General features: G+C 43.1%; 1 protein-coding gene across 1 annotated transcript in view; it reads left to right on the top strand.

Moving 5' to 3' along the window:
• Nucleotides 1-206: 206 nt before the first annotated feature.
• The window catches only part of CDK15 (cyclin dependent kinase 15), a 243,718-nt gene continuing 220,283 nt past the window's right edge, over nt 207-23,641 (top strand). Inside the window, exon 1 of the mRNA XM_040441007.1 lies at nt 207-272. Within this exon, the coding sequence (XP_040296941.1) occupies nt 227-272 (46 nt within the window). The 5' untranslated portion in view covers nt 207-226. The remainder of the gene's footprint in view (nt 273-23,641) is intronic.

Genomic DNA, 23,641 nt, shown 5'->3' with positions numbered 1-23,641 from the left:
TTGTCGGCCAATAGATGATAAATAAATCATAGACATGCTGGTAAATGCAATCAATGCCATGTTTATCTCCTACTTTCCTCCCTTCCGTGCCCATATACTGCCAGTCTGCTTTTCCAAGTCTATCTATACCACAGCTAGCGCAGTGATGAACACAGCAGCCTGCCTCTCTTTCGATCTCTCTCTTTCTCTCCCTGTTTCCCCTCTTCTCTCTCGCTCTGTGTCCATCATGCAGAACATACGGCAAGCAGCCTCAGAGGCCTTTTGTCGCCTGGGTAAGTGCCTCTCTCCTCACCCTTACCATAGTATAAGGAGAGCATTTCAGTATGTTTTTACTCCCTGGCAGAAAACGATGACCCTTTGAGATGCATCATGTTAATTTACGTAGCCTGCAGCTATGCACAAAGGCAGGTGCACCCCGGGGTACTATTACTAGGGTGAGGCACTCATGTCCACCATTTCTGGGGTGAACACTTTGAACAAGCCCCTATAATGCATCTTCTGGCAGATATGCTGCAGGCCTAGAACACAGATAAGGGTTAAACAACTGGGAGTGTAAATCTGCTATAACATCATTGGTTGAAGATATTGCAGATATTTGCGGTCTTTGCTATCTTGATCTCACTCCTGTGTTGGTGCACTGTCCGGCGCGTTTCAGTTACAGTTCATTAGTGATTATCGTTGAATACATGTGTGTGCATCATTACAAGATGTGTAGTCCTGATAAGTCATGCTGGAACCCGGACCCAGCTCCGGCATGCTGAAATGTGTAATGCTTTTGTGCTCAAGGGGCTGGATACAAGCTGCCAAACTGAATTCTTGTCTCCAGGGTCCCTTGAGGTGACAGGCTTGTGTGTTCATCCATAAAACCTCATCAGCATCAGGGCCACACCGAGTGTCAGTCTTTGTAGAGATCTGTTTTTCGCAGGGACAGCCTATGCATTTGACTGTCAGGATTACACCCTGGTATATTGTCCTTTACTGGGATTTATAAATGCATTCAGTAGTTTCCCCTAACCCCCTCCTCCTGGCCCAAGGCAGCATGTCACCGTGCTGCACCACTGTATAGGTTTGGGTCCTAAACAGTCTTCACCCCAAATGTTAGAATATGACTACTGAATGCCAGAAGTGACTTATTCCAGTACAAGTTCAGCTTTCAGTTGGTTAGTTTTATATGGGTTAAGAGAAGTGAAAGCTGTGATCTGTTGAGAAACATCATTGGAGCAAGTTACTAATATAATACTATTATTGGAAATACATCCTAATATAATACTATTATTGGAAATACATCCTAATATAATACTATTATTGGAAATACATCCTAATATAATACTATTATTGGAAATACATCCTAGTATAATACTATTATTGGAAATACATCCTAGTATAATACTATTATTGGAAATACATCCTAGTATAATACTATTATTGGAAATACATCCTAGTATAATACTATTATTGGAAATACATCCTAATATAATACTATTATTGGAAATACATCCTAGTATAATACTATTATTGGAAATACATCCTAGTATAATACTATTATTGGAAATACATCCTAGTATAATACTATTATTGGAAATACATCCTAATATAATACTATTATTGGAAATACATCCTAGTATAATACTATTATTGGAAATACATCCTAATATAATAGTATAATGCATAATAATACACTGCTCCAAAAAATAAAGGGAACACAAAAATAACACATCCTAGATCTGAATTAATTAAATATTCTTCTGAAATACTTTGTTCTTTACATAGTTGAATGTGCTGACAACAAAATCACACAAAAATTAAAAAATGGAAATCAAATTTTTCAACCCATGGAGGTCTGGATTTGGAGTCACCCTCAAAATTAAAGTGGAAAAACACACTACAGGCTGATCCAACTTTGATGTAATGTCCTTAAAACAAGTCAAAATGAGGCTGTCACGGGGTTCCGAAGGTGCACTCGGTCCCCCATCGCCCGCAGAACTGTTGCTTAGCTTTTGGAATGAGGTTCTGTGTTTGACCTCATTCCCAGGGCGGCTTTACTAGCTGGGTGGCTCCCTGCTCCTAGTCTGCCTTGAGCGCCGAGCTGATCACTCGGTGCTCGACTGGTTGGTCTGTCGGTCATGTGACGCTGGCCACGTCACATGACCCTCACTCCCCACTATAAATACAGGCAGCCTGCTGGCTACAGGTTGCCTGTTAATTTCTAGGTTCCTGGCTATTTGTTGGACTGCTGAATACTTACCTGATCCTGATCCTGTTCCCTGACCATCCTTTTGCCTGCTCCTCCTGTACTGCGCTTCCGTCCTGGTATTGTGACCTCGGCTCCCACCTGACTACTCTCTTAGGACTCCTCTTGTACTTCTCTGCTCTCCTGGTATTTATGACCCCGGCTTCTCCTGACAATTCTCTGCTTGCTCCATTTGTACTTTGCAGCTTTCCTGGTATTGACTCGGTCCGTTCACGTCCTGTTGTTTGTCTGTCTGTCATCCCTGCACTTACTCCAAGTTAGGGATTGCCGTCCAGTTGTCCCCTGTCATTAGGACTCGCGAGGCAAGTAGGCAGGGCCAGGGGTAAGGGTGGAGCGCAGTGGTCACTTCCCTCCCCCCTGTGTGTGTGTGTGTACGCGACCGTTACAGATTAACAGGCCCAATAACCACTGTATTATGAATCCTCTGGTGACTCTGACTGACCATGTCTCTAATCTGACGCAGAGGGTGCAGGAGTTAGGGGAAAAACTCAGTTCTTTTGAGTTAGGGCAAGGTTCTTCCACTCCTCAGGCCTCCAGTCCGCATTTTGAGCCCCAGATTAAGCTCCCAGAACCCTTTTCTGGAGACCGGAGGAAGTTTCTCTCTTTTAAGGAGAGTTGCAAACTTTACTTCCGTTTGCGCCCCGTGTCCTCTGGCCCCGAGAGTCAACGCGTGGGCATTATCATTTCCCGATTACAGGGTGATCCCCAGGACTGGGCGTTCTCTTTACCTGCTGGCACCAGTTGTTTATATTATGTGGAGGGGTTCTTTCAGGCCTTGGGTACCCTCTATGATGAACCAGACAGGGCTCTAGTAGCCGAGACGGCTCTAAAGGCACTGGTTCAGGGCAATTTACCAGCGGAGGATTATTGCACCCAATTCAGAAGGTGGTGTGTCCCCTCAGGATGGAACGAACCGGCCCTGAAGAGTCAGTTCAGGTCAGGTCTGTCTGATAAATTAAAGGATCTTCTGGTCAGTTATCAACTCCCAGAGACCTTAGAGGAGATGATGACCCTTATTGTCCGACTTGACCGACGGGTTAGAGAGAGACGACAGGAACAACAGTTCTCGTCCCAGATGGTGGTCCAGCCAGAGGCCTATCCCAGAGACAATGCTGAGGTCTCCACCGAGGAACCCATGCAGGTTGGCATGACCCGAGGGAATCTTCGCCGCAGACGTGGAGAATGCTTTTACTGTGGAGATAGATTGTAATGCTATTATCGGAAATACATCCTAATACAATAGTATTAGTGGAAATGCATCGTAATAAAACACTGAAATGTGTCCTAACATAATACTGAAATGCCTCCATTCTTAATAGGATGCTGTTATTGGATAGGCATCATTTAGCCTCAATAGTCTTAACCCCTTCAAGACCAAGCCAGTTTTTACCTTCAGGACCAAGCCACATTTTGCAAATCTGACATGTCACTTTATGTGGTAATAACTTTGGAACACTTTTACTTATCCAAGCCATTCTGAGATTGTTTTCTCGTGACACTTTGTACTTCATGTTAGTGATAAATTCGAGTCAATATGTTTTACCTTTAGTTATATAAAAAATCCAACATTTTCCGAAATTTTGGAAAAATTAGCAATTTTCTAAATTTTTGAATTTTTCTGGTTTTCTGACAGATAGTGGTACCTCACAAAATAGTTATTACTTTACATTTACCATATGTCTACTTCATGTTTGCATCATTTTGTAAATGTCATTTTATTTTTTTAGGACGTTAGAAGGCTTAGAAGTTTAATTTTAAAAATTTTCGGAACATTTCCAAAACCCACTTTTTAAGGACCAGTTTAGGTCTGAAGTCACTTAGCGAGGCTTATATAATAAAAGCCACCCAATAATGACCCCATTTTATAAACTACACCCCTCAAGCGATTCAAAACTGATTTTACAAATGTTGTTAACCCTTTTAGTGTTCCACCAGAATTAATGGAAAATGGAGGTGAATTTTTAAAATTTCACTTTTTTTGCAGATTTTTCCATTTTGATCCATTTTTCCTGCAACCCAGCATGGGTTAACAGAAAAATAAACCTCAATATTTGTTACCCTGATTCTTAGGCTTACAGAAACACCCCATATGTGGTCATAAAGTGCTGTATGAGCACACAGCGTGGCTCAGAATGGGAGGAACACCATGTAGCTTTTGGAAGGCAGATTTCGCTGGAATAATTTTCAGGCACCATGTCGCATTTGAAGACACCCTGAGGCACCCCGACAGTGAAAAAAAAATAAAAAAAAGTGACCCGTTATGGAAAATAAACCCCCCAAGGAATTTTTCAAGGGGTGCACTGAGCACTTTGGCCCAATAGCCGTTTCATAGAATTTAGAAAGACATAGCTCCTGGATGTATTTCTGGAGTGTAATAATATTACAGGCTATAGCTACTAGAGAGGGGTCGTTGATCCAGGGAGTTATTCTGATTGCCTGATTGGAGTCGGGAAGGAATTTTTTATTCCCCTAAAGTGAGGAAAATTGGCTTCTACCTCACAGGGTTTTTTTTGCCTTCCTCTGGATCAACTTGTAGGATGACAGGCCGAACTGGATGGACAAATGTCTTTTTTCGGCCTTATGTACTACTATGTACTACTACTACTACTATAGCAGTGAAAATGAAAAATTTCATATTTTACAAGAATATCTTGCTTTAGGCCCAACATTTTAACAAGGGGTATCAGGAGAAAATGCACCCCATAATCTGTTACCCATTTTCTCCTGAATACGTCAACACCCCATATGTGGTTGTAAAGTGCTGTATGAGCACACAGTGGGGCTCAGAATGGGAGGAACACCGTGTGGCTTTTGGAAGGCAGATTTCGCTACAATAATTTTCAGGCACCATGTCGCATTTGAAGGCACCCTGACAGTGAAAAATACAAAAACGTGGCTCTAGGGGTGCCAGAACATAAAAAGAAATTTAAGAAATCCCTCATTTAATAAAATTACACCTTTTAATGTATTCATCTAGGGGTATAATGGGAATTTTTTTTTTTTTTTTTTTTTGGGATTGCCAAACAGAAAAATTCTAAACTGAAAATGTCTTCCTATGGATTAATTAAGAAATTAATGAAATAGACTGAATATCAGTGGAGGTGTGATAAACTTGAAAGCACTCTCCAATGCAGAGGTCCGGTTTAGAGGGGCAGGTCTGACAGTAGTGAGTGGTGTCTTTCCTAATCCCTTTAACCGAGCAAACTGGACACCTTTTTTGGGGTCGCCTTTTTTTCCTATGAGGGGGGGGGGGGGAGTACTCCAGGGAAATGTTGCCCACGTATTATTCAGAACCCAGAAGCACTGCTGGCTAAAAAAACTGCCCTCTCCTTCCTGAACGCCAAAAATCTATTTAATTTTTTTTTTTTACTGAAATTCCATGACCAGCTGTTCTGTGGATGACAAAGGCATTATATAGTGACACTTGGGTTAGGTATATAGCTAATTTTTTGTACCACACCTTAGATTTTCTTAAGGCACTGTAGGGCTGTAATACCTGGTCTGAAAGATCCACTCCACCTATGAACTTGTTGTAATCCTGGATCCACACAGGCTTGATGTTCTGCTCTGTGGTTCCTGGGACTGGGGTGGACTGATCTGCATGGATGGTAGTTTACACAAGAACATCCCGTTTGTCCTGCTTTCCCCACGACGCACACATCTTGTCTATAAAATATTTAGGGAGCCCTTTTTGATTTCTTCTAATTGTGCCACATGTGCCTATGCCTCTCTGGCAGCAAGGCACTTCAGGATAGGGACACTATTGTAAAAGTTATCCAAATATAGATGGTATCCGTGGTCCAGCAGGGGGTGGACTAAATCCCATACTATCTTCCCACTTATACCCAGAACTGGGGGACAATTGGGTGGTTCAATTTTGGAATCTTTTCCCTCGTAAATACGAAAGTGCAATGTATAACCGGATACACTTTCACGGGCCTTATACAACTTCACGCCATACCTAGCCTTTTTATTGGGCAGGTACTGGCGGAAATGTAATCGACCTTTGAAGTGGACCAATGATTCATCCACTGAGAGGCATTTTTGGAGGGTATATACTTGACCAAATTTGGAATTGTAGTGGTCAACCATTGGCCTAATTTTAAATAGTCTGTTATAACTGGGGTTGCTTGGGGGTGGGCATTCATTATTATTGCTGAAGTGTAGAAATCTCAGAAGAGCCCGGGGCATGGCAAGACAGTGAAGAGGGGTCTGATAAAGAATATCTTTGTTCCAATACGAACGTATTGTTGTTTTTTTATAATGCCCATGCTTAGGAGGAGTCCCCAAAACCTTTGCATTTCAGTCATGTCAGTAGGGGTTCATTTGTGGGGCCTTGAAAGATAACTATCTGGATGGGAGGCAATAAATTGCTCTGCATATATATTTGTTTGTTCCACCATCAAGTTAATTAGGTCATCAGTGAAGAATAATTGGAAAAAATTAATTTCACTGAAACCTGTGGTATCTACATTGATGCCTGGAATGGCTGTAAATTCAGGCACTTGGGGCACATAGTTATCTGCAAGGGTGCATGAAGAGTCACTTGTACAGGGCTGCGACTGCGCACTACTCCTGGGACGCCTACGAGGTGGTTCATCATTAGATTAATCATCTGAGGAAGATGAAACAAAAAATGTCACTTCATCTCCACTGTTGGAGTCAGTGTCCTCAAAAAGCATGGCATATGCCTCTTCAGCAGTGAAAAGCCATATAATCATTTTAAACTGTAAACTAATGTACAGTCGTGGCCAAAAGTTTTGAGAATGACACAAATATTAGTTTTCACAAAGTTTGCTGCTAAACTGCTTTTAGATCTTTGTTAGATCGTTGTTAATATAATTACACGCACTTCATACGTTTCAAAGGCTTTTATCGACAATTACATGACATTTATGCAAAGAGTCAGTATTTGCAGTGTTGGCCCTTCTTTTTCAGGACCTCTGCAATTCGACTGGGCATGCTCTCAATAAACTTCTGTGCCAATTCCTGACTGATAGCAACCCATTCTTTCATAATCACTTCTTGGAGTTTGTCAGAATTAGTGGGTTTTTGTTTGTCCACTCGCCTCTTGAGGATTGACCACAAGTTCTCAATGGGATTAAGATCTGGGGAGTTTCCAGGCCATGAACCCAATATGTCAATGTTTTGGTCCCCGAGCCACTTAGTTATCACTTTTGCCTTATGGCACGGTGCTCCATCGTGCTGGAAAATGCATTGTTCTTCATCAAACTGTTGTTGGATTGTTGTAAGAAGTTGCTGTTGGAGGGTGTTTTGGTACCATTCTTTATTCATGGCTGTGTTTTTGGGCAAAATTGTGAGTGAGCCCACTCCCTTGGATGAGAAGCAACCCCACACATGAATGGTCTCAGGATGCTTTACTGTTGGCATGACACAGGACTGATGGTAGCACTCACCTTTTCTTCTCCGGACAAGCCTTTTTCCAGATGCCCCAAACAATCGGAAAGAGGCTTCATCGGAGAATATGACTTTGCCCCAGTCCTCAGCAGTCCATTCACCATACTTTCTGCAGAAGATCAATCTGTCCCTGATGTTTTTTTTGGAGAGAAGTGGCTTCTTTGCTGCCCTTCTTGACACCAGGCCATCTTCCAAAAGTCTTCGCCTCACTGTGCGTGCAGATGCGCTCACACCTGCCTGCTGCCATTCCTGAGCAAGCTCTGCACTGGTGGCACTCCGATCCCGCAGCTGAATCCTCTTTAGGAGACGATCCTGGCGCTTGCTGGACTTTCTTGGATGCCCTGAAGCCTTCTTGACAAGAATTAAACCTCTTTCCTTGAAGTTCTTGATGATCCTATAAATTGTTGATTGAGGTGCAATCTTAGTAGCCACAATATCCTTGCCTATGAAGCCATTTTTATGCAACGCAATGATGGCTGCACGCGTTTCTTTGCAGGTCACCATGGTTAACAATGGAAGAACAATGATTTCAAGCATCACCCTCCTTTTAACATGTCAAGTCTGCCATTTTAACCCAATCAGCCTGACATAATGATCTCCAGCCTTGTGCTCGTCAACATTCTCACCTGAGTTAACAAGACGATTACTGAAATGATCTCAGCAGGTCCTTTAATGACCGCAATGAAATGCAGTTGAAAGGGTTTTTTGGGATTAAGTTAATTTTCATGGCAAAGAAGGACTATGCAATTCATCTGATCACTCTTCATAACATTCTGGAGTATATGCAAATTGCTTTTATAAAAACTTAAGCAGCAACTTTTCCAGTTTCCAATATTTATGTAATTCTCAAAACTTTTGGCCACGACTGTAGATTTTTTTTAAAATATATATTTTTTTAATATTTTTAATATTTTTTTTAATAGAACAGCAAACTAAAATACTGTATATCCTTTAGGATAGGATAAAAACTCACCGAGTCACTTTGTAGTTATTGACAGGTGTCACAGGTAGCACAGATGGCTGGCGATGAGCCAGGGGTCTAGTATGGGGCACATAGTAGTGCCAATATCCTTACTGGGGCAGAAAAGGTGTTAATGTATTATTTTACAGGTGGCACAAATCCACATGGGGCATAAGAGACTTAAGCACAGGACACGAGTATGTACACACAGGAGGATGGTACACGTAGTGACAGGGTTATTCTTTTTTATTTTTTATGTAACTTGGGAGTGTGTGATGGGTGTCTTGACGGACGGACAGGCTGGTGTGACAGGTGACTTGATGGACGGACAGACTGGAGTGACAAGTATCTTGACGGACGGACAGGCTGGAGTCACAGGTGTCTTGATGGACTGACAGACTGGACTGACAGGTGTCTTGATGAGGTGATGATGACAGGACTGATCTGTCACTGACTGGGGCAAATCAGGCACAAAATAGGTTAATTAGGGGTTAATTATGATTGAGGCAGCGGATGAGGCACAGAACTGATGACAGGCTGTTGATGAGGCACAGAACTGATCTTTGTCACTGAGGCACACAAGGGGTTAATTCGCTCTGGTAAGTATTACTGTACTGCAGCTTTTCACACTATCTCCTTTTATGATCGCTTCGCTGACAGGAATTGGGACGATCAGAGAAGGAGAAGCACATAGTCCCTCCCTAACCCCCCTGTACCTGCCCCGATGCGCTGCGATTGGTCCCTTGGCAGTAATAGACCAATCACAGCGATCGTGGGCAGGTCAGCGCTCCGATTCCGTTCCTGCCGGCTTCATTGGTTGCCTAGCAACCCCAGCACGCCGGCTTCACTGAACTGTCAGCGCATCGCTCCGTGCGCTGACAGTGAAACCCGATCACGTACATGCACGTGGGGATGCGGTAAGGCACCACATTCCCCCACATATATGTATGTGATCTTGCAGAAAGAGGTTAAAATAAGGTGTACACTTCACATACAGTTGCAAGAAAAAGTATGTGAACCCTGTGGAATTATATGGATTTCTGCACAAATTGGTCATAAAATGTGATCTGATCTTCATCTAAGTCACAACAATAGACAATAACAGTATGCTTAAACTAATAACACACAAAGAATTAAATGTTACCATGTTTTTATTGAACACATCTTGTAAACATTCACAGTGCAGGTGGAAAAAGTATGTGAACCACTAAACTAATGACATCTCCAAGAGCTAATTGGAGTGAGGTGTCAGCCAACTGGAGTCCAATGAATGAGATGAGATTGGAGGTGTTGGTTACAGCTGCCCTGCCCTATAAAAAACACACACCAGTTCTGGGTTTGCTTTTCACAAGAAGCATTGCTTGATGTGAATGATGCCTTGCACAAAAGAGCTCTCAGAAGACCTACGATTAAGAATTGTTGCCTTGCATAAAGCTGGAAAGGGTTATAAAAGTATCTCCAAAAGCCTTTCTGTTCATCAGTTCACGGTAAGACAAATTCTCTACAAATGGAGACAGTTCAGCACTGCTGCTACTCTCCCTAGGAGTGGCCGTCCTGTAAAGATGACTGCAAGAGCACAGCACAGACTGCTCAATGAGGTGAAGAAGAATCCTAGAGTGTAAGCTAAAGACTTACAAAAGTCCCTGTTAGCGAAACTACGATGCGTAAAACACTAAACAATAATGGATTTCATGGGAGGATACCACAGAGGAAGCCACTGCTGTCCAAAAAAAAACATTTCTGCGCATTTACAATTTGCACAAGAGCACCTGGATGTTCCACAGCAGTACTGGCAAAATATTCTGTGGACAGATGAAACCAAAGTAGAGTTGTTTGGAAGAAACACATAACACTATGTGTGGAGAAAAAGAGGCACAGCACACCAACATCAAAACCTCATCCCAACTGTGAAGTATAGTGGTGGGGGCATCATGGTTTGGGGCTGCTTTGCTGCATCAGTGCTTGGACGGATTGCTATCATCGAAGGAAAAATGAATTCCCAAGTTTATCAAGACATTTTGCAGGAGAACTTAAAGCCATCTGTCCACCAGCTGAAGCTCAACAGAAGATGGGTGTTGCAACAGGACAACGACCCAAAGCATAGAAGTAAATCAACAACAGAATGGCTTAAACAGAAGAAAATATGCCTTCTGGAGTGACCCAGTCAGAGTCTTGACCTCAACCCGATTGAGATGCTGTGGCATGACCTCAAGAAAGCGATTCACACTAGACATCACAAGAATATTGCTGGACTAAAACAGTTCTGTAAAGAGGAATGGTCAAGAATTACTCCTGACCCTTGTGCACGTCTGATCTGCAACTACAGGAAACGTTTGGTTGAACTTATTGCTGACAAAGGAGGTTCAACCAGTTATTAAATCCAAGGGTTCATATAGTTTTTCCACCTGCACTGTGAATGTTTACATGGTGTGTTCAATAAAAACATGGTAGCATTTAATTCTTTGTGTGTTATTAGTTTAAGCAGACTGTGATTGTCTATTGTTGTGACTTAGATAAAGATCAGATCACATTTTATGACCAATTTGTGCAGAAATCCATATCATTCCAAAGGGTTCACATACTTTTTCTTGCAACTGTAAGTGACATTACAGATCTGCTAGTACAGCTTGTTAACACATATAAACAGCCTCTGCTGTATTCACATAATACAGGCTACTATAAGCAGCAGCCTGGATTCTGGTGAGAATTCTGAAGGTTTTTTAAATATAAAATACACTTTTTATTGAAATAAAGTTTTTCATGTACAATAAATAAAACACATATCTGGGTCTAAGAATAATAAAGCAATAGAAAAAAAAACAAATATTGCACATTTCGTATTCATTTTTACAGTGATGTCTGTAGAAGTAGCAAATGACATAAATCTTTCTATAATATAAATTCCCACCCCAACCGCCCTGTAGAGAGACGACCACATCAACCCATGTTTAGAAAAGTAGAATATAATATAGCATGACAGGCACATTGTGGGATTGTTTTGCACAATGAGGTGCAAAAGACAGAATGTCAGGTGTGTCCATGGATGTAGACTAAGGCCTTAACAGGCGCACTGAAGAATTAAGCTATATGCCCCAGAATGGAAAATTGCCCCCCTAAAGATTAGTGCCAAAGACGTCAATCCTGGAACTGCAACCACCCCTGCCACATTGCCATTAATTTAGCTGGACATCTCCTTTTCAGGTATACCCCCTCTCTTAAGTCTTAGAATGGTGTTCATTCAGCTCACATATTCCTGCTTAGTAGGAGCATGTTTAGATGGCACAATCTGCAGCTTGCAAACGACTAATTAGGTGTCTGCACAAACGATCTTATTACCCGATGAATGACCGATTGATACGAATTGTGTCCGGATCCGTTCAGGAAAAAACGGATGGTTTTGCACGAAAGTTCATTCAGTTTTGTCTGCAATTGTGTTCAGTGTTTCTGTTTTTTTTCTGCGCGGGTGCAATCAGTTTTTGATGCATTTTTCACGTGCATGAAAAAAAAAAATGAAGAATAACAGTCTACATCTCCTAGCAGCCATCAGTGAAAAACGAATTGCATCTGGATGTCTTCCGTTTTTCACGCAAGCCCCATTCTCTTCTGTCGAACCAGAGCTGTTGCAGAATATAGAACATGCTGCAATTTTTTTCTGAACGCAGAAATGATGCGTGAAAAATGAATAGGTCCGGATTAAGTCCGGATGCTATGTGTTTGCACCCGGATGGAAATCTCGCTTGTGTGAATGGGGCCTTGCACTGTCAGATAATCGCCTATGAAAGCTCGTTAGCGATTATCTGGCGGATTCTCGTCAGTTTAAAGGGCTCTTGAAGCATTTATGCTATATGGGGCAGTACCTTGAGGCTAGTTTCTACGAACACAAATCCTGGGTCTAATGTGCCATGATGTTGATAGGTTCATTAGTCAGGTATTTGCATCTGTAATACATGTGCACTTGCATTTCTATGGTGTAAAATTGGCCTTCAAGGATCCATTTAATCGCCCGGACTGAGTAGGTGTTCCTTGCTGATAACTGCCTTCTTGTCAGTGGAAGTAAGGAACTGCATTTACACTGTATGAGGACGAGCGGGGGCTACTGCAGTCATTCATCCCCATATAGATTCATTGTTTCTGGGCGGTGGACTGCTGTTCACACAGCACGATCTGCTGCCTATAAAAGATGATATAATGCGCTGCATCAACAATAAATTCACCCAATGAACGAGTGTTCACTCATTCATCAGGTGATGGGCGGCACCTTAACACGGGCTGATGTTCCTGATAATCAGCCCAGTAATAGCCATGTATAAATACGCCTTTATTGTTATTAGAAAAATCTTCAGAACTGTCAGCAGAATCCAGGCCTCTGCTTATGGTAGCCTGTATAATGTAAGTACGGGGTAGGCTGCTTGGCCAAGCATGCATGTGTCTTGAACAGGGAATAAAGCCGCTGCTAGACACCTCCGGCAGCAGCGTATCTCCCTGATATCAAACGATGTTAGCAGATCTTGGGGAGATATGGACAGGGTAGGTGCAGTGCCCTGGAGCAGGGAGTACTTTGACATTTGAACATTTGTAGACATTTGCCTATATCCTCTATGGAAAGTTAAAACTTCTTACTTTATTTCTCTTCAAAACGGTTAACTTATACTGTTTAATACTATGTAACTGCATTTTCTATGTTGTGATATATACCCTGTTCATTATCACTGTATTTACATGGCTCTGTGGAAAGGGTTAATGAATACTGAGAGACTGTTAGGGCTTTGATTGAGAAGCTGGTAATTTTCCACAGCTGCCATTAAAGAAGACCATGTTTTAGAGAGAAAAACTGAGACTTGTTTACCACCATGTTTTGGGGTGGAAAAACAAGACTTGTTTACCACCATGTTTTTTGGGGGGAAACCCAGGCTTGTTTACCACCAAAAAGCAGACAGCCTGACCTTTTTAAATGTCTGGTTTTAGCTATGTTGTTATGTCTGGAAACATGTTTTTGTCTGGAAAACCTGCTCTGTCATTGCTATTGAGTATCATTGAAGCTCTAATGTAAGTCTATACCAGATGGGAGCTGAAACAATGTATCTGAAGGTTCTAGTCTAGCAAAAACTGTATATAAGGAGGGCAGTCAGAGCCCCTAAGGTGCTGCAGTTAGGGACCAGTGCTTGGAGGGGAGGCTCATGCCAGCCTGCATGAGTGACCAGAGGAAGAGATGGGGACGCTGAGCCACAGACCATGGGTCACTAACCCTGTTACCAAGGAGCCATCCGGACTACTGAGCTACAGACCGTGGGCCCTTGACCAGGATGCCAGCCTTGTGAGAGAGAGAGGGACAGCTAGCTCAGGCCTTTCCTCAGCATCAAACCCTTTCTTCTGCCAGGGTAGAGACTCTGCCAGACTACTGAGTGACCAGGAGAAGACGCTGAGACGGGGATACTCTGCCACAGACCCTGGATCACCAGCCTTGGACCAGGGTACCAGCCTTCTGAAGAGAAAGAGGAACAGCTAGCTCAGGCTTTTCGAGACGGGGATACGCTGCCACAGACCCTGGATCACCAGTCTTGGACCAGGGTAACAGCCTTCTGAAGAGAAAGAGGGACAGCTAGCTCTGGCTTTTCCTCAGCATCAAACCCTTCTTCTGCCAGGGAGGAGACTGGAGAAGCCAGCCCAATACTTTGCCTGTATTGTTTGGTACCTGAATTCCTCCAATAAAGAAGCACCCTGGTTTACTGCAGACCCTGACTCTCTGGGCTTATTTCCCATTGGCGTGCGCCATGCCTTACCATCCCTTCCGGATAGCAGCAACATGTGATGACACCTCAACGGTGTCCGGGGGACCCAGCAAAGCGTTGGGGCCACCCCAAACCCGGCCACTGCATATGTGGTTTTCAACAGCCCGATCCTTACCTCCCCTGACATTTGCCCTTAGGTTGAGAATTGGGAGATCCCCATACATGTTACATGGTCAGCTGGTCCCATCAAAATTAGAGGGTTGAGTTGACATTTATTGCCAGTTTAAAGGGGTTGACTGGGTTCAGAGCTGAACCCGGACATATCCCTTTCTTCACCCAGGGCGGCTGGAACATCGAAGCATTTCATGCTCTGATGCTCTCTTTTGCCCTGTGCTGCCCCTTTTATGGGTTCCTACACACATAACTTTGCACTAGCATTTTCTGTTAAAATGGCAAAATAACTACTATGTGTCTTTTGTGGCATTGTTTTGCGAACAGTGGGGGTCATTTATTAGGCTAATTTTCAGCGAGATTATTGAGTCAGAGGTATTTCCCTGGCAGAATGCCCTCCCTGTGACACAACCTCTCTGCATTAAAATGATTTATAATGCTGTGTGTTCCTGCCCGACCTCGACTGTAATGAATTGTACTGATTGCATTATGTGAGTACAATTCAGTACAGCCGCGGTTAGTCAGGGACACACAGAATTATAAATCATTATATTGCCATGAGGTCATGTCACGGGAGCAACGTTCAGCCTGGGAAATACCTCTGATACATGGACTGAATACGCTCATATAAAATTAGTCTTATCCAACCCCTAAAATGCCTCCCCATATGCCGGGGGCCCCTGACACACAATATACTTACCTTGCTCCCCGTCACCTGCGTCGCTTCAGATGCCCGCACAGCCGCTACTGCATCTCCCGGTCGCGCAGATGAAAACATCCGTCAGCAGGGGTGGAGGGTCAGCCAATAGCATGAGCCTCCCCAGCGTCACCTGCGATGCTAGGGAGGCTTGTTCCCATCGGGGCCTGCTATTGGCTGCCCCCGACGCCGGATGTTTTCATCCGTGCGACAGGGAGATGTAGCGGCGGCCGTGCAGGCATCAGAAGCAATGTGGGTGCCGGGGAGCCAGGTAAGTATAACCTCTGTCAGGGGCCCGGTCATATGGGAGGCATTTTAGGGGTTGGATAACCCCTTTAAAGGCCGGCGTATCACATACTGATCTTAGTAATAACCCTGCTGGCGGAAGATCCAAGCAATTTACTATGAGGTGCACCCCCTCCCCTGCAGGCTAATTTTGGAGTACTAAAAGAATCAGCAGAGAATCCAAACACATGGAATTGAAAAAGTAGCTATTTGTTGGCTATTTTCTCCTCCTCCTAACAGCATATCTGAACATGTATTATTTCATAAAACTGATGGGTAGATAACTAGATAAGATTATCTTTTCTAACAGACTTTCATGTTTTGAAAGTTCTCAGTTTTTGAGGTTTTTAACTGATGACTAAGAAAACAAACTTACACATACCTTAAGGGGAACCTGTGACATTGAACACTGTGTCTGAGCTGAAGGTCTTGATATCCTCTGCGCCACCGGAGGATGCACCTAATTTATGATGAGGCACCGGCAGTCCGTGTGCCTAAATAGTAATCTATGACAGCTCAGAGCTGCTGTAGTTTTCTGGCTTTGTTTTCGCCAGAAAACTGGCATAAATGAAGATAAATTTGTTGTAGCGGCTGACCAAGCCCCCATCCTGGAATTGCGAAGCCCCCTTTATGGAAAGTGGCAAGCGTGGCATAAAATCCCAGAGATGCGACAATTTTTTAAAATTCGCTATTAAAAAGTAATTTTTAACCCCCCTTTTCATGCGCAAGGGAGATGATAAATTTTCCCTATGAGATAACTAGCCTGAAAAGCTGGCTATACATAGTTTTGGTAAGTGTCTATTTGTAAAACCAAAATACATATATTTGGTTAAACGTAAAAAACGGAAATAGAATCTTTTGGTAGTTACACACTGCTGTTTATCACGCTATGATTATGTAACAGATGCCCTGGGTCCGTGGTCTGCATTTTTCAGACATAGTCCGTCTTTTTGCAGAGCAGACATACACACGTGCTTTTTGCATCCATTTGTCGGTTCCGCAAAAAGATTGAACTCGACCTACACTTGTCTACAAAATGCGAACTGCAGACTCATTGAAGTCAATGGGTTTGCAAAAAGGTGGATGCAACATGGACTGCAAAACGGATCCGGTCATGTCCATGGGGCCTTAAGAGACTTATTCACTGAATGTCTGTGTTTGACACACCGGGGTTATGACATTGTATAAAATATTCTAGGTAAATGTATTTACTTTATTAGTGATCACAGCAGAGTTGGCCAGCACCAGGGGAAAAATGTCACGGATGACGTTGCATATAGCTGGAACTTATGAATAAACATCCGACTGGCTTGATCCCAAACTATGGAGCACATAGGTGAGCCCTATAAAACCCTAAGAGCTCTCCCTGACTGCTATGCCCATGCAAAGGTCTCAATGGTAGATGATTGCATGCCCATGTACCTAAGACTGTGTGACACCTGAAAACACTAATAGTGAGAGGACACGACCACCGGCTCCCTGCACTTAATACGGACCGAGTCAGGGTCACCTAGAATCAAGCCAGCAAGGAAACACAATACATGAAAAGACTTATCTGAGTAAACAGCAGCAGCAGCCTCCAGCAGTGAACACTTCATCCAGGAAGTAGTATAAACCGCAAAGTGAGGCAGTATGGGAGGGAATATAAAGGGAGACAATTAGTCTAAATAGGTGACACCTGGGAGAAGGAAAGGAGATGACAAAGTGAAACCAAAACAAAGAACATCATGCAAGAGGTAGAGAAGGAAGTCTGCCAGACCTTCTCACAGAAGGTTGACAAAAATAAGGCCATGTTCACAGCACAATTTTTATTTTATTTTTTATTAGCACAGAATGCATCTTTTTTACTTATTTTATCCTTATTTTATATAAAGAACTTTGAAACTGAAGGACCCGTGTTTGGTCCATGCCTGTTTTCTGCCCTCCATGTGTCATAATGTATTCCATGGACACTACTAGGCTGAAAAATACTTTCCAGAGCATCTCCTACCAGTGGTCCGAGAAAACCACAGACCAAACACAGATGACATCCATGTTGTGTCTATGGTTTTCCCGAACCCATAGACTGTAATGTCCATGAGGGATCTGTGTAATCACGGACAAAATTAGGCATGCTTCTGTGGTGTCACTACGGACCCATGGTCCATGGAAAACCACTGATGTGTGAATATAAACATTAAAGTCAATAGATACATGAGCTGTCCGTGGAGAACACACACAGCACACGTGCGTGATTCACTGACATGTGAAAAAGGCCTTATGGTAACAAAAAAATTGAGGGTGGTGTCATACAGCTTTTTGTGGCAGTTTTTGATGCAGGTTGTTGACACAAAGCCAGAAGTGAATCCAACCCCAAGTGTAGCAGAGGAAGCCCTTGTATTGGAAAGAGTAGTCATTTCCCTCAGTGCTTTGTAACAAGGGGCAGGGGTGCACCTAGCTCTTCTGCTGCCTGAGGCAAAAATTGAAACAGCACCCCCCTCCCATGCCAAATTCTTGACCTAACCCCTTTCCTCCAGCCCTACTGTTAGGCTACGGCTACATGGCAACACTGTTCGTGGCCAGGGTTGCAGAGTTGCAGTGATCCCATCTAAATGAATGGGATAGCCGTGCAAGTCACAAGAAATCCAACACTGCTATGGGATCAATGCTACATTCTGATCCTGGCTGTAACTAGTGTCGCCATGTAGCCCTAGCTTAAAAGACATACTTGGAAAATATTCTATACAGCGCTACAAAACATACAGGGTAATACAGTACCACATTCCTCTTACATCCAGTCACATCTCCTCTCATGTACAGTCGTGGCCAAAAGTTTTGAGAATGACACAAATATTAGTTTTCACAAAGTTTGCTGCTAAACTGCTTTTAGATCTTTGTTTCAGTTGTTTCTGTGATGTAGTGAAATATAATTACACGCACTTCATACGTTTTTAAAGGCTTTTATCGACAATTACATGACATTTATGCAAAGAGTCAGTATTTGCAGTGTTGGCCCTTCTTTTTCAGGACCTCTGCAATTCGACTGGGCATGCTCTCAATCAACTTCTGGGCCAATTCCTGACTGATAGCAACCTATTCTTTCATAATCACTTCTTGGAGTTTGTCAGAATTAGTGGGTTTTTGTTTGTTCACCCGCCTCTTGAGGATTGACCACAAGTTCTCAATGGGATTAAGATCTAGGGAGTTTCCAGGCCATGGACCCAAAATGTCAACGTTTTGTTCCCCGAGCCACTTAGTTATCACTTTTGCCTTATGGCACGGTGCTCCATCGTGCTGGAAAATGCATTGTTCTTCACCAAACTGTTGTTGGATTGTTGTAAGAAGTTGCTGTTGGAGGGTGTTTTGGTACCATTCTTTATTCATGGCTGTGTTTTTGGGCGAAATTGTGAGTGAGCCCACTCCCTTGGATGAGAAGCAACCCCACACATGAATGGTCTCAGGATGCTTTACTGTTGGCATGACACAGGACTGATGGTAGCGCTCACCTTTTCTTCTCCGGACAAGCCTTTTTCCAGATGCCCCAAACTGCCTCACTGTGTGTGCAGATTCGCTCACACCTGCCTGCTGCCATTCCTGAGCAAGCTCTGCACTGGTGGCACTCCGATCCTGCAGCTGAATCCTCTTTAGGAGAGGATCCTGGCGCTTGCTGGACTTTCTTGGACGCCCTAAAGCCTTCTTAACAAGAATTGAACCTCTTTCCTTGAAGTTCTTGATGATCCTATAAATTGTTGATTGAGGTGCAATCTTAGTAGCCACAATATCCTTGCCTGTGAATCCATTTTTATGCAACGCAATGATGGCTGCACGCATTTCTTTGCAGGTCACCATGGTTAACAATGGAAGAACAATGATTTCAAGCATCACCCTCCTTTTAACATGTCAAGTCTGCCATTTTAACCCAATCAGCCTGACATAATGATCTCCAGCCTTGTGCTCGTCAACATTCTCACCTGAGTTAACAAGACGATTACTGAAATGATCTCAGCAGGTCCTTTAATGACAGCAATGGAATGCAGTGGAAAGTTTTTCTTGGGATTAAGTTAATTTTCATGGCAAAGAAGGACTATGCAATTCATCTGATCACTCTTCATAACATTCTGGAGTATAAGCAAATTGCTATTATAAAAACTTAAGCAGCAACTTTTCCAATTTCCAATATTTATGTAATTCTCAAAACTTTTGGCCACGACTGTAGATGTTCTCTTTTCTCATCTTCTCAATTCAGACCAGACCAGACCACCATGATGATTTCTTTCAGCCATGTTTTCTCTCGGCAGAGTTTGACAAGCAGACATCTTAGTTTACTACTTTTTCATCATCCTCCCCACCTTCTCAACACCCCATCCTGCCACCCCCAATACTGTGCTCGCTGTGCTCCCCAGTACTATACTACAGAAATACTAGTACCACGCAGATAGCGCACCCATTAATAATTATTGGCACACTGTGCCCTTAAAATGAACTGTGCCCAGCAAATACTGTCTCTGACACTAATAGTGTAAATATAAAGTCCCCTAAAATAATGATACAAAGCTGATAGTGTGCCAGGGTGCCCCACACAGTAATAGCACTCCCCAAAGTTCCACCAATAGTAATACTGCCTCTATTGTCCCAATACTAGTAATCATGTTCCCCATAGACAGTACAAAATACCTCTTTACAATTTGTGCCAATACAAAAAATACCCCCTTATAATGTGCACCAGTACAAAAATGCCCTCTTATAATGTGTGACAATACAAAAAATCCCCCCTTATAATGCATGCCAGTGCAAAAAATGCTCCCTTATAATGTGTACCAGTAGAAAAAATGCCCCCTTCTGTGTGCCAGTACAAAAAATGCTCCCTTTTACTGCCCTCAGTATCGCCAATGTCCCCATAGTGCCACCTCATAATGTGTGCCACTACAACAACATGTCCCCTTATATGTGCAGGACAAAATGCCCCTATTTAGTGCCCCCAGTAGATGCATGCATAGTGCTCCCCACCCCCAGTAGTGGCCCAACAGCATGATGCAAAATAAAAAACAATAAACTTAAATACTTACCTCCGTGTGGCTGACAGCGATGCAGTGCAGGCCTCTTCCACCCTAAGGACAGCGATACATAATTTGCAGTGCGCACTTGCAATGGCGGGTCCTGCTGCAATGACGACCACTGCGACCCCAATAGCTAAGCCCCTGGTTGGATTGCCCTGAATTTTGTAGGCCAAAAACACAGGAGAGGCGAGTCTGATACTGTAGGTCCCGTCTGTTGGAAGCCACCTTGTTACGACCTATTGTTTAACCCCTTCACACCACTCCAACAGAAAATTACGTTGGTTAGTTAAGGGTTTAAAGATGGCGCCCATGTGCAAGTGCAGTGAGCCAGACCGACAGGGAGTTTGTTAGTCGTAACACGGATGTGTTCTCAGACCTCGCTGGACGCACTTCCGCAATCCAGCATGACATTGTCACTGAGCCTCAGGCAAAAGTCTGGTTAAAGCCATACCAGGTACCCGAGGCTCGGCAACAAGCCATCTCGGAGGAAGTGCAGCTAATGCAGCAGCTAGACGTCATCGAGGATTCTAAAAGTGAGTGGGCCAGTCCTATAGTCTTAATACCCAAACCGGACGGAACGTTACGGTTTTGTAAAGTTTTTCGTAAGCTGAACGAGATATCTAAATTCGATGCATTTCCCATGCCCCGGGTGGATAAGCTAATCGAGAAGTTAGGATAAGCACTGTATTTTTCTGTTTTGGACCTGGCACTTTCATACTGGCGTTATTCTTTTCCGACATTGAGTTCCGTCCTAGGGGCTCAATACCGGAAAAGAACTGATCAGTTTTATGCTTATTCATTCTGAATGGAGAGCAATCTGTTCAGGATGTCTTCCGTTTAGTCTTTTTGACTTTTCAGGACGGAGATAATACCGCAGCATGCTGCGATTTTTATCTCCGTCCAAAATTCCGGAACACTTGCCGAAATGCTAGATCTGGCATTTTTTCCCATTGACATGCATTAATGCCAGATCCGGCCCCGAGTGTTCCGGCATTGCAGTCTGCGGATGCTCAGAACGCAAAAAATGAGAAAAAAATAAATGCCGGATCCGTTTTTCCGGATGACACCGGAGAGACGGATTCGGCATTTCAATGCATTTGTCATACGGATCAGGATCCTGATCCGTATGACTAATGCCATCAGTTTGCATGCCTTTTGATGGATCAGGCAGGCAGTTCCGGCGACGGAACTGCCTGCCGGAATCCTCTGCCGCAAATGTGAAAGTACCCTTAACGGAGGCTGCCAAAGAGAAAACTGCTTTCATCACTCCTGAGGGGCTGTATCAGTATAAGGTCTTCATGGCGCCCCTGCCACTTTTGAACGTCTAATGCTTCGTCCACATCGGCGGTACGCCTCGGCTTACCTGGATGATATTGTCATCCACAGTACCAACTGGGAAAGTCACCTGCCCAAAGTACAGGCCCTAGTGGACTCCCTTCGGAAGGCTGTACTAACAGCTAACCCTAAGAAATGTGCGAGGGTTAGAGGAGACTAAGTACCTGCGGTATGTCATTGGGCCCGGAGTCATCAAACCCCAAGTAAACAAAATAGAGGCGATACGGAATTGGCCCTGACCTGTAACCTCTAGGCAAGCAAAGTCGTTCCTGGGGATGGTGGGCTATTACATGAGGTTTGTCCCCCACTTTGCTATGACAGCCGTGCCATTGACAGGGCTCTTGAAGGGACATAAGTCCGTGATGGTTCACTGGGATGATCGGGCAGAAGAGGCGTTCCCTGCTTTAAAGTCGGCCCTGTGTGGGTCCCCTGGTTTTGGTGACACCCAACTTCAAGCGGGAATTTATAGTACAGATGGATGCCTCCGAAGTAGGCCTCGGTGGTGTACTGTCCCAGGAAGTCAACGGGGAGGAGCAGCTATGGACTGCTGGAGGTAGAACTGCCAACAAAGTGATTTTTTCTATGTGGACTTTCCATTGTGTGTGAACTAACAACAAGACTGCAAAGTGACGTTTTGTTTTTGCCTTATGTGTGAATAAACACGGAAGTTTGATTTAACCCCTTCAGCACCCTGCCATTTTTCACCTTAAGGACCCGGCCATTTTTTGCAAATCTGATCAGTGTCATTTTATGTGGTGATAACTTTAAAACGCTTTTACTTATCCAGGCCATTCTGAGATTGTTTTCTCGTCACATATTGTACTTCATGACAGTGGTAAAATTGAGTCCAATTTTTTTATTTATTTATAGAAAAATGCCAAATTTACCAAAAATTATAAAAAATTAGCAAATTTCCAAATTTCAATTTCTCTACTTTTATAATAATAATACCTCTAAAAATAGTTATTACTTTACATTACCCATATGTCTACTTCATGTTTGGATCATTTTGTGAATGCCATTTTATTTTTTGGGGACGTTAGAAGGCTTAGAAGTTTAGAAGCAAATCTTAAAATTTTTGAGAAAATTTCCAAAACCCACTTTTTAAAGATCAGTTCAGGTCTGAAGTCACTTTGTGAGGCTTACATAATAGAAACCACCCAAAAATGACCCCATTTTAGAAACTACACCCCTCAAGGTATACAAAACAGATTTTACAAACTTTGTTAACCCTTTTGGTGTTCCACAAGAATTGATGGAAAATAGAGATGAAATTTCAGAATTTCACTTTTTTTGGCAGATTTTCCATTTTAATCCATTTTTTCCAGTTACAAAGCAAGGGTTAACAGCCAAATTAAACTCAATATTTATGGCCCTGTTTCTGTAGTTTACAGAAACACCCCATATGTGGTTGTAAACTGCTGTACGGGCACACCGCATTGCGCAGAAGAAGGAACACCATACGATTTTTGGAAGGCAGATTTTGCCGGACTGGTTTTTTGACACCATGTCCCATTTGAAGCCCCCCTGATGCACCCCTAGAGTAGAAACTCCCAAAAAGTTACCCCATTTTGCAAACTACGGGATAAGGTGACAGTTTTGTTGGTACTATATTAGGGTGCATATGATTTTTGGTTGCTCTATATTACACTTTTTGTGAGGCAAGGTAACAAGAAATAGCTGTTTTGGCACCATTTATATTTTTTGTTATTAACAACATTCATCTGACAGGTTAGATCATGTGGTATTTTTATAGAG

The sequence above is a fragment of the Bufo bufo genome, chromosome 7 (genome assembly GCF_905171765.1).
Source record: "Bufo bufo chromosome 7, aBufBuf1.1, whole genome shotgun sequence".
Lineage (NCBI taxonomy): Eukaryota > Metazoa > Chordata > Amphibia > Anura > Bufonidae > Bufo > Bufo bufo.
The sequence above is the reverse complement of the archived record's forward strand: the minus strand, read 5'-3'. Positions and strand labels throughout refer to the sequence as shown.